Raw genomic sequence first — 14,969 nt, 5'->3', positions numbered from 1 at the left:
TGTTAGAATTTGAGAAATAGAACAATTATGTTTCAAAGTACCATGCTCATCCGCCAATGACACGCACACACAGAAACACACAAATCAAAGTCTTCCTTTGCTCATAGACTATTCAATATAGATAAACAAGTTCAGGTTTTGCTGTGAAATGTTTCCTACTTTCTATTTTTACTATGGTGGGAGCTATGGAAACTCAATCCTCATTATTTAGTCAAAGTTGTATTTAAAGGACATTTGTAAATTAAAATTTAAGATACTACCTTTAGTCTCAAAAGCATTTTAATTCAGGTAATATACTCTGCCTGCTTCTAAAAACTGGAACATAAAGCAATGTATCAAGTTAGGCAGTCACAAGGTAAACAGGCTCACCATAATAGAGCAGAAGCTTTACGCACAAATAGGAAAATAGTCCACTAAATTATTAGAGAGCCACTTAGGATTAAGTACCCAAACTGCCCCCAAATACTCATCCTCTGCCCTTGAAATGTCTGAGCTACCAACATGGAAAAGGTTAAAAGTCACCGCCTTTGTGTATAAATATATTACCTATGAGTAAATCCCATGGGGAGAAGGGAAACAAAATTGAATTTATCATCCACTGATAACTAATTTCAGAAACTATACATACAACTAAACATACAACAGTGAGACATAAGTTTTAAATATATTTTATCTTGATTTTTAAAAAGCATTGATTACAGTTTCAAAAACTCTCACTCAGTGTCTAGTACTTTTGAATTTAAAATGCCATAATTATCTTGGGATTTTTTTCCACTTCATATTATGAAAACTCACCTGAACTCAAAAGACTAGATAAACCTATAAATCTAGAGCCATGAATTATTCTTTAATTAACTTTTCAATATACTTTCTCAACAAACAGTCCCTTCCCTCAGTTTTTAAAACGTCAACATTTGGATTTATTCTTTGACTCCAATGTCGAAGAAAACAAAAATGTGAGGTCAAAGTAATGAGAGGTAATGAATAAGAAACCAGTACTTAAAAAAGGAAACATTAGGTAAAAAATAAGAACACTTAAGGTGGTTGTTCCACTTTCACAATATTACATGTAAACAATGATTCTTTGTGTCCTTTTGTTCTCTTTAAATCTAAAATAAGCAATTATATTTACATTAAAGAATAAAGCTAAAGAAAGTAAATCTTATGTGCTCAAAGCCAGAGTAGATAGAATTAAAAGCCATCACAAATAGCCTATGATCATCAAGTTAGGGAACACTATACAAAAATTCTCAAAAAGTATTCAATTTATAAACGTAGCGATTTACAAGTGAATTTTTACAATTTTTCAAAAAGCTAAGTATCAACATGACCTTATCGATATTCACATTACTAACTATACAATAAAAACCTTACTTCTGACTATTCTGATATAAGGTATAAATGTGTACTTTACCTTAAATATGAAAGTGTGTCATGTACCCATTTCGAGATTCATTACTAGATTCACAAAAGGGAAAATTGGTTTTGAAAAATTGTTGCTTGTGAAGTTCATTTATATGTTTTTCAAAAAAAAAAAAAAAAAAAAGGCCAATACATTTTTTTCCTTTTCCATTTAGAAAAGTAATAATACAGATATAAATACTAAAATACAGTCTGTTCAATATAAAGAAACATTAAATAAAAACAGTATGTGGAAAAATGGAAGTGAAAAGTTATATATACCTTGCAAAGACTTCGAAAGGGGGAGTTTGTCATCAACATCATCAGTTTCAGAAGGGCCTGCTTTGGAATACAAAGATAGAACTTCAACAGTAATCCCAAAAATGTATTTTGGGTCACTTTAGTAAAGAAATGTGGGTGAAAGATATGGAATAACACAGCCTTTTCATGAAGGGGGGAAAAAAAGGCACAATTAAAAAAAAATGACTGACAAAATGAGTGGTGCCAATTTATGGTCTCAGTGAGTGGGAAAAGTGGGCTCAGGCAAATTCATATCTAGACAGTGAAAAGAAATTTTGAAAATGACTAGACATATGGATTGAATGGGAATGATATGTCTAAAATGGTGAATGTGGCTTTTTTAAACACTAACGGGTACATAACAGCAAACTGCAACTTTTATGTTATACAGATTGTAAGTGCAGGTTTATCTTACAAGGCGTATTTGTTTCTTCCTTGACAAATATTTGTTTAATTTTTTGTCATACTGAAGAAAAGTGCAGAATCAAATTGTTAAACCTTTCTTAGGATCTCTAGAATCATGTAATTAAACTATGAGTACACTTGAATCTCCTTTGAAATTGAAACATGACAAACTAACAGTTAATTCAGAATCTCCCTTTCCTGCAGATTCATAAACACCTTTTAATAACTTAACATGGTTTTTCCCAATATTAACATATAAAATATTTTGGGCTCATTAAGCCTTCACAAAATGCTGTAGAAATTAAGGTAACACATAAGCATGTATTATTCAATCATTTTAGTAATGAAACATTTAAAACAGAAAAAAGTGTTCAATGATTAACATAAAACATGTTCTTGCATGAATATGAATACAAACCATCTCACTATCTGAATATTATTTGGAAAATATCCTAAGACTCTTAAAAGGTTTGGAATGCATAAGGAATTTCAGAGGCACAAACCCACACATTATTAAGCAAAGAACACATCATAGAGGAACACAATTTAATAGAAAATACAAAAATTATTTATATTTGGAATCTCAACTAAGAGCAAGACACTGAATGAAAGAGACCTGAATTCAAATGCCAGATTCACTGCTTCCTAGTCATGGGTTCCTGGGCAAAGATATACAGAAAAAAATTAATTAAATTATAGCTAAGGGTAGTAACTAACTTCTAAATACTGCTTAGTCACTTTTTCAAAAGTTTAGCTATGTCAGTGGTTCTCAACCTTCCTAATGCCGCGACCCTTTAATACAGTTCCTCATGTTGTGGTGACCCCCAACCATAAAATTATTTTCGTTGCTACTTCATAACCGTAATTTTGCTACTGTTATGAATCGTAATGTAAATACCTGATATGCAGGATATATTTTCATTGTTACAAATTGAACATAATTAAAGCCTAGTGATTAATCACAAAAACAATATGTAATTATATGTGTTTTCCGATGGTCTTAGGTGAACCCTGTGAAAGGGTCGTTCGACCCCCAAAGGGGTCGCGACCCACAGGTTGAGAACCACTGAGCTATGTGCTATTTCCAATATTGATCTGTTCCTAAATTCTTTTTCATGAGGTCCTCTTTAAGTCAAAGTATATTTCTTTTTTTAAAAATAAATCTTTATTGTTCAGATTATTACAGTTGTTCCCCATTTTTCCCCCCATAGCTCTCCTCCACCCAGTTCCCACCCCACCCTCTGCCCTTATCCCTCCACTGTCCTCATCCATAGGTGTACGCTTTTTGTTGCCGGGTCATACACATGGAAAATGTAGATATTTCCATCCGGGACGTGTCCCTGTGTGACCGTCGCAGCCTCACAGGGGCCATCTCAGCCACACAGGGACCGTCTCAGCCTCGCAGGGGCCAGCGCAGCCTCGCAGGGGCCGGCGCAGCCTCGCAGGGGGCACCGCAATCCACGTTGGAGGTGAAGGTGCGAGACAGAAGCTCTCTCGCTGTCTCTCCTGCTGCTTCCTTGCGTATCGCCGATGTTGAAAGTTTCTGAGAGCAGTCTGCAGGTGCTGGACATCATACTTTAACTGGTCAATACGAAGTTTGGTATTCTGTCTTTTGTTGGGCGGCTCCTTGCTGGACAAAATCTCCAGGCATTCTTGCTGGCTGAATATCTGGTATGCTTGCTTGGATTTCATTTTCTACTAAGTGCACAGACTGCTTGTCTGCCGTCTCCTAGCGTCCCATGTGAGACTGGATCTGGTGGACCTGTTTGTGCGTTTGCTGGTACAGCGGTTCAATGTTGCCAGCCCAGCCGGGACCCATTCCGGCTTCCTCCAAACCTGATTCTGCTTCTTGAGTGTGTTCCTTATGGGTGCGAGGAGCTGAAATCTGCAGTATGTTGGGTTAAGGTGCAAAAGTGCAGGTGGTTCTTTTTGTGCTGCTGGCACAGCTTGGGCGGGGATGTAAATTGAGTAGGGCGGGTTCTCAGGGAGTCACCAGGGCGGAGCAAACAGCAATGGCTTCTCCGCGACTCCATGTCCCCGGGTGCTGGAGAGCAGCTCCCCCCCCCCCCCCAGAGAAAGCCGCCCTTGCTTTCCGACCCGCTGCAAGGCTGTCCCGCCTCTCCCTGTAGGGGTCTGGGACCTCAGAATCCCGCCCCAAACAAGCTCAGTGGATTTGAGAGTTTGTAACCCCTTTCGATTGAAAACAACCGCGCATCCAGTTGCAGCCCGCCTGGCGCGCGACTCCATACCTCTGTTCTTGGTGCCTCTGCACATCCTACTCAGTCTCAATGCTCTTCTTTCTTTCCTTCCAGTTGTAGAACTTCCACTGGGGCAGCTTTCCCATGGTTCTGAATGATAGCTGTTTTGTCTTATAGTTGGTATTTTCAATGTTGTTGTGGGAGGCAGCACGCACAGGTCTGTACCTTACGCCGCCATCTTGGTTCTTCCCAAAGTATATTTCTTAGGATTTCCATTATACAGAATTTCTATTTTAAATAACCTGTTTATTACTGAGTTCTAAATTACATTATGTTCAGGGAATTTTTAAAGGCTATCTGTGAGCAAGTATAAAGTCAATTTTTGTGAAAGATCCATGCTTTGTAAACAAACACTTATTTGCTAGAGTTCTAGATATACATCAATTAGCTCATGTTTTTAAATTGTACAGTTCAAATATTCTATTTATCATTTATAAGTAACTCAATGACTAGAGATCTGTAAATATGCCCTAATTCTGTCAATTCTTTATTTCTATTTTTATTATGATGCTACCATTTTAGGTATATAAAATTGATGACTTTATCAACTTAGTGACTTATCCTATCTAGAGGCCTGGTGCACGAAATCCCTGCATGGGTAGGGTCCCTAGGACTGGCCGACCATCAGGTGACTGGTGTGGTGATGGGGTGGAGAGGGGTAGAGGAGGGCGCCGCTGGCACCCACCTTGGCTGACTTGGCACTGCCTGCTTGCTGGCCCCGCCCCCCGACTCCCACCGGTCACCTCCCTCTGCAGGGCAACCAGCAGGGAGATCAGGGTGCCCCCACTGGCAACCGCCTTGGCTGGCCTGGGGCCTGAGGCTGGGGGCAGCTCCTGCACTGAGGGTCTGCTCTCTGGTGATCAGTGTGCATCTGGTTCAGCTGGTTGTTCTGCTGTTCAGTCAATTTGCATATTAGGGTTTTATTATGTAGAATAAAAGGCTAATATGCAAATTGTCCCCTCGAAGGGAAGTTCAACCTGGGGATGGGGTTGGCCAACCAACAGCTAGTGGCCCCCCACCCATCTGGCCAATTGGGGCTGGCCACGGGACCCCTATGGGTGCACGTGCACCAAGCCTCTAGCTACTATACATATTCTGTAGTCTTACTCTTTATACCTGTTACTTTTTCTTTTCGATTTCCTTTAGCATACTGACATAGATCATTAAAATTTCTAATTATCTATGATGTTTCATTTTAGCTATAAAGGTGGGTTTTTAACAAATGTTTTCATTGATTTTTTTTTTTTTTTTAAGAGAGAAAGGAAGGGAGAGGGAGAGACAAAAACATCGATGTGAGAGTGGCTGCCTCCTGTACACTCCCAACTGAGGATTGAGGATGACCTGGAATGGAACCACCCAACCAACAGAGCCACAGGGCCAGGGCTTACTCTGTATCTTTTACCGGCATACATTTGGAATTTGATCCTCACACTCAAAATGCTAGTAGTGTCTACCAGGCATTGTGAAAATCGAGTGTTACCAACAGTCACATCTGAGGACCACTACCTTAGAAGAAGACTGACATGGGAATACCGAAAGTTTTGGAGGAAAACATAAACGTCCTTATGTAGAAGAATGAACACATGACCACACAATATAACCACCACAATAAGAATATTAAATCTACATGTGACAAAATACATATACCTTAGAAACATATATTGAAGGACTGATACATAAGAACATATACAAGTGGCCCGGGCGGCGAGCGGGGGCAGCGGCAGCCCCCTTCCAGCGGGGACAGCCTGTGTGGGCGCTGAGGGGGCCGGGCCCAGCCTTGCGCATGTTGCTGGGTAACGGTCCTGCTCCCCACCGTGGTGAACCCCGAGAGTTGGCCTTTGCGGGGGAGGCCGCGGTGTTTTGGAGGAAACCGGAAGCCCGTGCTGACCCCTGGCGACCTGTTTGGAACACAGGGGAGCTGGGGAATTCAAACTCAGAGGCCCTACCTAGCCTGACAGGCTTACAGGCGCTCTATTAGATGAAGAAACAAGTTCTATGGGACGAGAACAAGTAAATAAGGCCTATATGCATATCAAGAGGTTTGTACCGATAGAGCTAATTTAAAGAGCAAATTGGATAAAATGCACAGACAACTCTGAAACTTTGAAAGTACTGAATGAACAGCTGCAGTCTAAAGAAGTAGAACTCCTCCAGCTAAGAACAGAGGTGGAAACTCAGCAGGTGATAAGGAATTTAAATCCACCTTCATCAAACTGGGAGGTGGAAAAGTTGAGTTATGACCTGAAGATCCATGACTTGGAACAAGAACTAGAACCGATGAAGAAAGAATTTAACAATCTCAGAATAGAACTACAAAACGCCAAACACATCCATCTCAGGAAGATAATCTGCAGAGCAGAGCTCTCCAAAGACTAAGCATTTCAAATGATGATATGCAAAATGTATACTGGGAGCTGAAGAGAGAAATGTCTAATTTACATCTGGGGACTCAAGTACAAGTTGAACTACTGAGAAAACTGAAAACCCCAACTGCGATCAAGAAAACCTGCACTCCTGTAGGATTTATGGAAGACCGTGGGAAAGACAGCACAAAACTGCACTTGATGAATTTCACTGCAACATATAAAAGACACTCCCTCTATCACCAAATGGTAAAACTCTTTGTCGTAAAGATTTTATCAGAGAAAGCAATTCTGCAATCATGGACAGATAACGAGAGACCCATTCCTCATGACTATTCAAACTTTCAGGAACACTACTCGTATGACAGAAATTCCCTGGAAGATAATTCTTGGGTACTCCCAAGCCCTCCTAAATCAAGTGAAACAGCATTTAGGAAGACTAAAAATAAAACTTTACCTTTACCCATCCTGCCACCCCCCTTTAACTTGGATCAACGTAATCAAAACTGCCTTTATAAGAATTAATTCTGAAGAGATCTGTGACTTGGTCATGAGGTTGCTGTCCTCCCACAAAGATACTCTTGAGAAATTATTTAATAAACTGAAAGCAGGTTTTGATTAAACTTTTGCAAAGTTCTTCAATGTACACATTTGCACATACTGTACTGTATTATATAGTTAACTTCCCAGTATACGAGAGCAACCCTCCAGCTTCACATTCTGGCTAAGAATCAGATATATACTACTAATAAATTAATAAACTTGAGGTGTTTCAAAAAGAAAAGAGAACATATACACAACAACATATACAGAATGATACCATTTGTATCAAGCTTAAAAACAGAAAATATTATACATATAATGGATATAGATAGATAGATACTTCTCTGGGGATATATACACAGTAACAGTATAAAATCATTATGAGGAAGGACGACCATCATTTCAAGACAATGGCTAACTCAGGAGGAACGGGAGAAAGTCGGAATCTGGAGAGCTCAAAGAAGGGTGTCAATTATATTTTTGGCATGTTATGTCATGTGGGAATGGGGACAAGAAAATATTAAGATTCAGTAAACCTGAGCAAATGTACATTTTGCTTGTAGATTTTAAATATTTCATTTTAAAAAGCGTTTTAGAAATTATAATACAGCAATGCAAATAAATGAAGTATACCCAACAATATGTCTCACAAATTGTTTTACAAAAGAAGCCTAAAACAAAGAGTACATGCTGAAGGATTCTATTTACATGAAATACAAAACAGAAAAACTAATCTAGGCTGTTACAAGTCAGGACAAGGGTTGGTTGCCAGGAAAGTAGTCCAAGGGAAAGAACTTCTAAGATACACTTAAGAGGCATAAAGCACAAGTGACAAATCTGAAAGGAGAAACAGATAAACCCACAGAGACCATTTGACATTTTAATACTCTTGCAATTTATAGAACAAGTAGACAGAAATATCAGTAAGGATACAGCAGATCCGTACCACTGTATCAACCAACCTTAACAAAGTTAAAATAACCAAAATTTTACAAAGAATGTTCTCTAAACACAATGGAAATAAACTAAAAATTGGTAACAGAACCATATCTGAAAAGTCCACAAGTATAGGGAAATTAAACTACACACTTCTTTATAAATCACAGAACAAAGAGGAAATCACAAGAGAAAGTAGAAAATATTTTGAATTGAATGAAAATACAAATCAAAGTTTATGGGGTAGTGCAAAAGTAATGCTTAAGAGGGAAGTTGCCGAAACCGGTTTGGCTCAGTGGATAGAGCGTCGGCCTGCGGACTGAAAGGTCCCAGGTTCGATTCCGGTCAAGGGCATGTACCTTGGTTGCGGGCACATCCCCAGTGGGTATTGTGCAGGAGGCAGCTGGTTGATGTTTCTCTCTCATCGATGTTTCTAACTCTCTATCCCTTTCCCTTCCTCTCTGTAAAAAATCAATAAAATATATTAAAAAAAAAAAGAAGTTATCTTTAAAAAAAAAAAAAAGAGGGAAGTTTATGGCATTAAATGCTTGTATTAGAAAAAAAATCTCAAATCAATGATTTAAGCTTCTATCTTAAGAAATAAAATAAAAACAGATAAAATTAGGGCAAGCAGAAAAAAAAAGAAACATAAGAGCAAAAATCACAAAGTAAAAGCTGGGTCATTGAGGAAAAAAATTGTTTGAGAAAACTATAGACCTGGACCAATGGTCTCTAGAGACAGTTTTAATTGTCACAACTAGAAACTGCTACTGATACCTGGTGGTTAGAGATCACAGAGGCTACTAAACATCCTATGATACACAGCATACAACACATATCCACAACAATGAACGGTTTGATCTAAATATCAATATTGCCAAGCTTGACAAAACATGAGCTAGGCCTACCAAGGAAAAAAAAAAAGACACAAATTACAAAATTGGAAATGGGAGATCAGTGATAAACTTTACAAATATTAAAATAAAAAAGAAAACAAGACAAAGTAGACAAGTTCCTTAAAAGATACAATTTGTCAAATCAATCAAGAAGAAATTTCATAAACAGTCCTAAATCGATTAAAAGAAATTTAAAAATAACCAAGTAGGGTTTATTATCCCAGGAATACCTAGATGATTCAACATTTGAAAATTAATATCAATTACCATTTGAATATTCTAAACAAGAAAAATTATTTAATCACCTCAGATACAATAAAGGACATTTACAAATACCCAGCATAAAAATTCTTCACAAACTGACACAGAGAACTTCCTGAAACTGATGAAGAGCATCAACAAAAACCCCACAGCTATTATACTGAAAGATTTCCTTATAAAACTGTGAACAAGGTAGGGATGTCTGCTCTCACTACTCCAATTCACCATAACACTAGATGATCGAGCCAGTACAATTAATATAAAAAAAAAGAAAAGGAAAAATAACAAGATCTACTAAGAAAATCCCTAAGATTTTACAAAAAGTTGCTAGAATAATAAGTGAATTTTAACTAGGTCACAAGATACAAGGTCAGCACATAAAAAAACCTATTGTAATTCTATATATTAGCAATAAACAGTTGGAAGCTGAAATGTAAAAGAACAGTACCACTTAAGGCAACACAATAAACATTAACAACTTAGATATAAATCTAACAAAGTATTTACAAGATCTCTATACTGAAAATAATGCAATGATAATGGAAATCAAGGAAGAGCTAAAATGATGATATATATGCCATGCTCATTAATTAGTCTATATTAACACACTGCGGATGGATCACAAGAATTCTTGTGTTTTCATATTACATAGTGTTTTACAAAGTATCATACTTTAAAAAGCTATTAGTTGTAGGAACATGTAATAAATAACTATAAAATGCAATGGGTATTTAATTTTAAGGCATGCCTTTAATATTTATGCAAAACTTTTTTTTTATACTCGTTCAATAGAAACTTATCTGGCCACTGGGTAAAGCTAGCAATAAAACTACTAGCCCGCATTAAGATATTCAAGCCAAGTTTGTCTATAGATTCAGCAAAATCATTATTAAGATCCCCAAAGGACTTTTTAACCAATCAACAATCTGATTTTTAAAATTCATATGAAAAGGAGCTAAAATAGGCAAAATAATTTTTAAAAAGAACAAATTTGAAGGACTCTCACAGTCTAACTTCAAGATTTATTATAAGTTACAGTACTCAATGTAATTTTTGCAAAAGGACAGACACAGAGATCAATGTAAGAGAATATATTCAAGAAACAGAGAGATGTAAAGGTAATGCAATGGTAAAGGGACAATTTTTTCAACAGATGATACTGGAAAACCTGAATATCCATAGGCATTAAGTGTCAGCTCAGTATCTTGAACACTATACAAAACCCAGGTCTAACTAATCACAGACCTAAGTGTAAAGCTATAAAAACACTTATGAAATATAGAAGAAAATCTCTGTGATGTTGGGTCAGGCCAAGATTTCTTGGCTATGATACTTAAGCACAATCCATACAAGGAGAAGAACATACATTAAAAATTTTTTAAACATATTTTTATTAATTTCAGAGAGGAAGGGAGAGGGATAGAAACATCAGTGATGAGAGAATATCATCAATCAGCTGCCTCCTCCCACTGGGAATTGAGCCTGCAACCTGGGCATGTGCCCTGGCTGGGAATCGAACTGTGATGTCTTGGTTCAAGGGTCAATGCTCAACCACTGAGCCATGGCAGCCAGGCAGAAAATACATACATTTGACTTCAAATTAAACTATTTGCAAATCACTCCACAAAGGACTTTTACTCAGAATATACAAAGATTGTCAATTCAATTATTGGGAAAAATATGCAAACTGTATCTCAGCTTGCTAAGTAAAAAACTAGTTGTCAAGCTTTCATCTTCTTCAACTGCATTTAAGATATCACTTCATATAATCTTTTACCCTCTCAAAATATCCGATTTCCAACCCTTTCCTCTTCTCCCCCTTCACTTGCTTTAATAGCTCTAAACACCGAAGAGCAGGGGCTTGGGTTTCACTGGCTCTGCTTTAAAAACATCATGGCTTTCTGTTCCATAAGCGAGGAGGGGACCGCAGAGGGCCCAGCCCACGGCGGGTGACTTTTGTTAAGTCCCTGGTCTTGCTGCATAGACGAGGCTGGAGTACGAGAAGAAACGGAGGCACAGCGGCGAGGTTCCTGGCTGGTCCGACCCAAACCTGACAGTGTGCTACCTCGTTCCACCACCAGGAGGCGACTGTTCCATCTGGCTTTTCTGCCTTTGGGGCTGCTGCTGCAGATGGAGGCGGTCTCCCCAAGCACCACCATAGCACCGAACGAGCTGGGCTCGACCTTCTGTGCCTCCTGGATACGCGGTGCCTGGGATAGCCGCGGTGCGGGAAGGCCACGTCACCGCTGGTCAGCAGTCCCAAGAGGCAGAAATCATTGGCGAGGCGCTCGAAGTGCACGTCTTGGGTCCGCCTGCACAGGTAGTCGCTGAGCACCTTGTGCTTGCACCATGTTGGTGGGGCACCTCGTGCAGCTATGCATGTGGAAGGGCCGCAGCGCCAGCAGCCCCGTGCATAGGTCCCGACGGGTTGCTGAGGATGCGGCCGAACACACCCAGAGCGCTCTCCATGCTGAAGGTGCTGGCATCTGAGATGAGAATCACCTCGAGGCAGGCACCCTACTGGGCCACAAACTGCAGCATGTCGACCATGCCCGGGGAACGGGGGAGGGCTTAATAAACAGCACGCAGGTCCCGCAGTTGCACGCCCTGCTCACCCAGGTACTTGAAGACCTCCTGCATATACTCATAGAAGCTCTTGCGGAAGGTGGCGCACAGGCCCTCCAGCAGCCTCTGGACCGGCGTGGCGCGCACTATCAAGTCGCCGCTGTTTTTGTCCACCATAGTCCCGTCAACATCGAAGGTCAGGAGGAAGCACGCAACGTGCCCTGCACCGCCATCCCGCCGTCCAATTCCCAGGAAGGACCGTGTCAGCGGGTGGAGTTTGTGCCAGAGTCCGAAGCAAGCGAGCAGCAGAAGCAATGGAGCTTGGGGAGGTAGGAGCCTCCCACGCCAGACCCCGACATGCCCTAGACGGGCATCAGAGGCCAGCAACGGAAAATACCCAGTCATGGTTGGTACACCACCCCGAGCACTACCCGTAGCGACTGTTGGTCTCCAGCCCTCATCCAGAGCTCCTGTAGGGCAGTTTTGTGCAGAATGATCAAATCATTCCATGTCGTCCCAAAGAGTTCCTCAAATAAAAGGGGCACAGGATCTCTGAGCTTCTCCAGCAGGGTGCGGCGCGGTGGCTGCAAAAGTCTGTCCCGGCTGAGTGTGAAGTGCAGAGTGGAGAGAGGGGCTCGCAGAGGTATTCGGGCGCAGGATGAAGCCTGGGTGCTTACGGGAATTGGAGGGGACGCGGTATCTTATCCTCCCTCGGATTTCGGGGCTCCGGCTCATGAGTGCCTCCGGTGTGGAGGGGCCGTGGATGATGTGCTTCTGGGCCATCCCCTCCACCTGCCTTCCATCCCGTTGCCCGGGCCACCACGCGTCCCCTTTACATGCCCGGGAGCCAGAGCTGGAGGCGCTGGCTCTGCAGCTGCTGCAGCGCCCGGGTCCCGCGCACGTCACAAGCGGCTGTCCCTGACTTCCAACTCTTACTATTCAGTCATCATCACTCCCAATTTCAAAAGGGGACAGAAAAAAGCTTCTATAATCATGGATGACATAATGGAAATGTTAAAAAGGCAGTAACGCCGGGCCAGAGTGGCTCAGTGGTTGAGCGATGAGGATTCCCGGTCAGGCCATATATCCGGGTTGTGGGCTTGATTCCCAGTATGGGGCATGTGGGAGGCGGCCAATCAATGACTCTCTCTCATTGATGTTCCTATCTCTCTTTCCCTCTCCCTTCCTCTCTGAAATCAATTTTTTAAAAAATATATTTTATTGATTTTTTACAGAGAGGAAGGGAGAGGGATAGAGAGTTAGAAACATCAATGAGAGAGAAACATCGATCAGCTGCCTCCTGCACACTCCCCACTGGGGATGTGCCCGCAACCAAGGTACATGCCCTTGACCAGAATCGAACCCGGGACCCTTGAGTCCGCAGGCCGATGCTCTATCCACTGAGCCAAACTGGTTAGGGCGAAATCAATTTGTTTTTTAAATGGCAATATCAAAAACAAAAATAAACCTATTTTAAAAATTAATCATAATCTGTGTAAAAAAAAGGTGACTATAACAATATTAAATGTATGCAAATGTTATTAGGGTACCAACAACTGCTTAAAGGCTAAATATTTTCCAAAATTTTAACTTTTAATTAAAAATCCGCCGAAACCGGTTTGGCTCAGTGGATAGAGCGTCGGCCTGCGGACTGAGGGGTCCCAGGTTCGATTCCGGTGAAGGGCATGTACCTGGGTTGCGGGCACATCCCCAGTGGGAGATGTGCAGGAGGCGGCTGATCGATGTTTCTCTCCCATCGATGTTTCTAACTCTCTATCTCTCTCCCTTCCTCTCTGTAAAAAATCAATAAAATATATTTAAAAAAATAAAATAAAATAAAATAAATAAAAATCCTCAAAATTATCTCAACCTTTCAACTATGCAATTCCAAATGTCACACAAAATGTTCAAAACTGACAGATAAAATTCACTATGAAATGGTTTAATATATATATCAGTTATTCATTCACATGATTACAAACCAGAATAAATTTATTCATAATATTTTCATGTTACAGAACTGATAAAGGCTAATCATCTTCTTTTTTTTTAATATAGTTGATTGATTTTAGAGAGGAAGGAGGAAGGAGAGAGAGATAGAAACATCCACGATGAGAGAGAATCATGGATCGGCTGCCTGCTGCAAGTCCCCCACTGGGGATCGAGCCCACAACCTGGGCATGTGCCCTTGACCAGAATCGAACCTGGGACCTTTCAGTTTGCAGGCCGACGCTCTATCCATTGAGCCAAACTGGCTAGGGCAAGGCTTATCTTCTTAAATGAACTAAACCTATTAAGCAAATGCATATTAAAAACAAAATGAGGTTCCATAAGACACTCACTAAAATGGCTAAAAAGAACAAGACTGACTGTATAAGTGTTGACAAAGATGTGGAGCAACTAGAACTCCCATTCACTGGGGAAGGAAATGTTACTGCTATATGCTCTCTGTAAAGTAGTTTGGCAATTTCTTAAAAAGTTGAATACCTACCATATGTCCCAGCTATTCCATTTTTAGGAATCTACTCAAGAGAAATGAAGGCATATTCCACACAAAAATTTACACACAAAAATCAACAGCAGCTTTATTTTTTAATAGCCCCAAACTGGAAATCAACCAAATGTCAATAAATAGAAAGGGATAAACAAATAGAAAGGGATAAACAAATTGCCATATAGCCATACAGTGGAATAACACTCAATAATAAAATGGAATTAGCTAGTGATATATGCAACATCATGGATGAATTTCAAAACAATTATGTGGGATGAAGGAATTCACAGAACCCTACCCCAAGAAAGAGTACATACTTGATGATGATTCCATTTATATAAATTTCTTAAAAATGGAAACTAATTTAAAGTAATAGAAAACAGAGCAATGATTGGTTAGAGAGAACAGTGAATGACAATGGGACACAAGGAAACTTGGAGGTTAGGGACATTTCATTATCTTGATTGCAGTGAAGATAGCATGATAAGCATATATAAAAAAACTAATCAGATTTCACTCTTTAAATGTTAAACTTATTATTAAATCT

At 40.1% G+C, this 14,969-nt stretch overlaps 1 protein-coding gene and 1 pseudogene across 2 annotated transcripts in view; one reads left to right on the top strand and one right to left on the bottom strand.

Annotated features, from left to right (window-relative positions):
- The window catches only part of GTF2I (general transcription factor IIi), a 121,153-nt gene that overhangs the window by 48,743 nt on the left and 57,441 nt on the right, over nt 1-14,969 (bottom strand). Inside the window, exon 10 of the mRNA XM_081090439.1 lies at nt 1,684-1,743. Within this exon, the coding sequence (XP_080946565.1) occupies nt 1,684-1,743 (60 nt within the window). The remainder of the gene's footprint in view (nt 1-1,683; nt 1,744-14,969) is intronic.
- LOC308518079 (5-azacytidine-induced protein 2-like) lies at nt 6,148-7,252 on the top strand (annotated as a pseudogene). The gene is made up of 2 exons: nt 6,148-6,157; nt 6,331-7,252. The product of its transcript is annotated as a 5-azacytidine-induced protein 2-like (transcript).

This window comes from Myotis nattereri, assembly GCF_964212035.1.
Source record: "Myotis nattereri genome assembly, chromosome: 4".
Taxonomy (NCBI): Eukaryota; Metazoa; Chordata; class Mammalia; order Chiroptera; family Vespertilionidae; genus Myotis; species Myotis nattereri.
The sequence above is the reverse complement of the archived record's forward strand: the minus strand, read 5'-3'. Positions and strand labels throughout refer to the sequence as shown.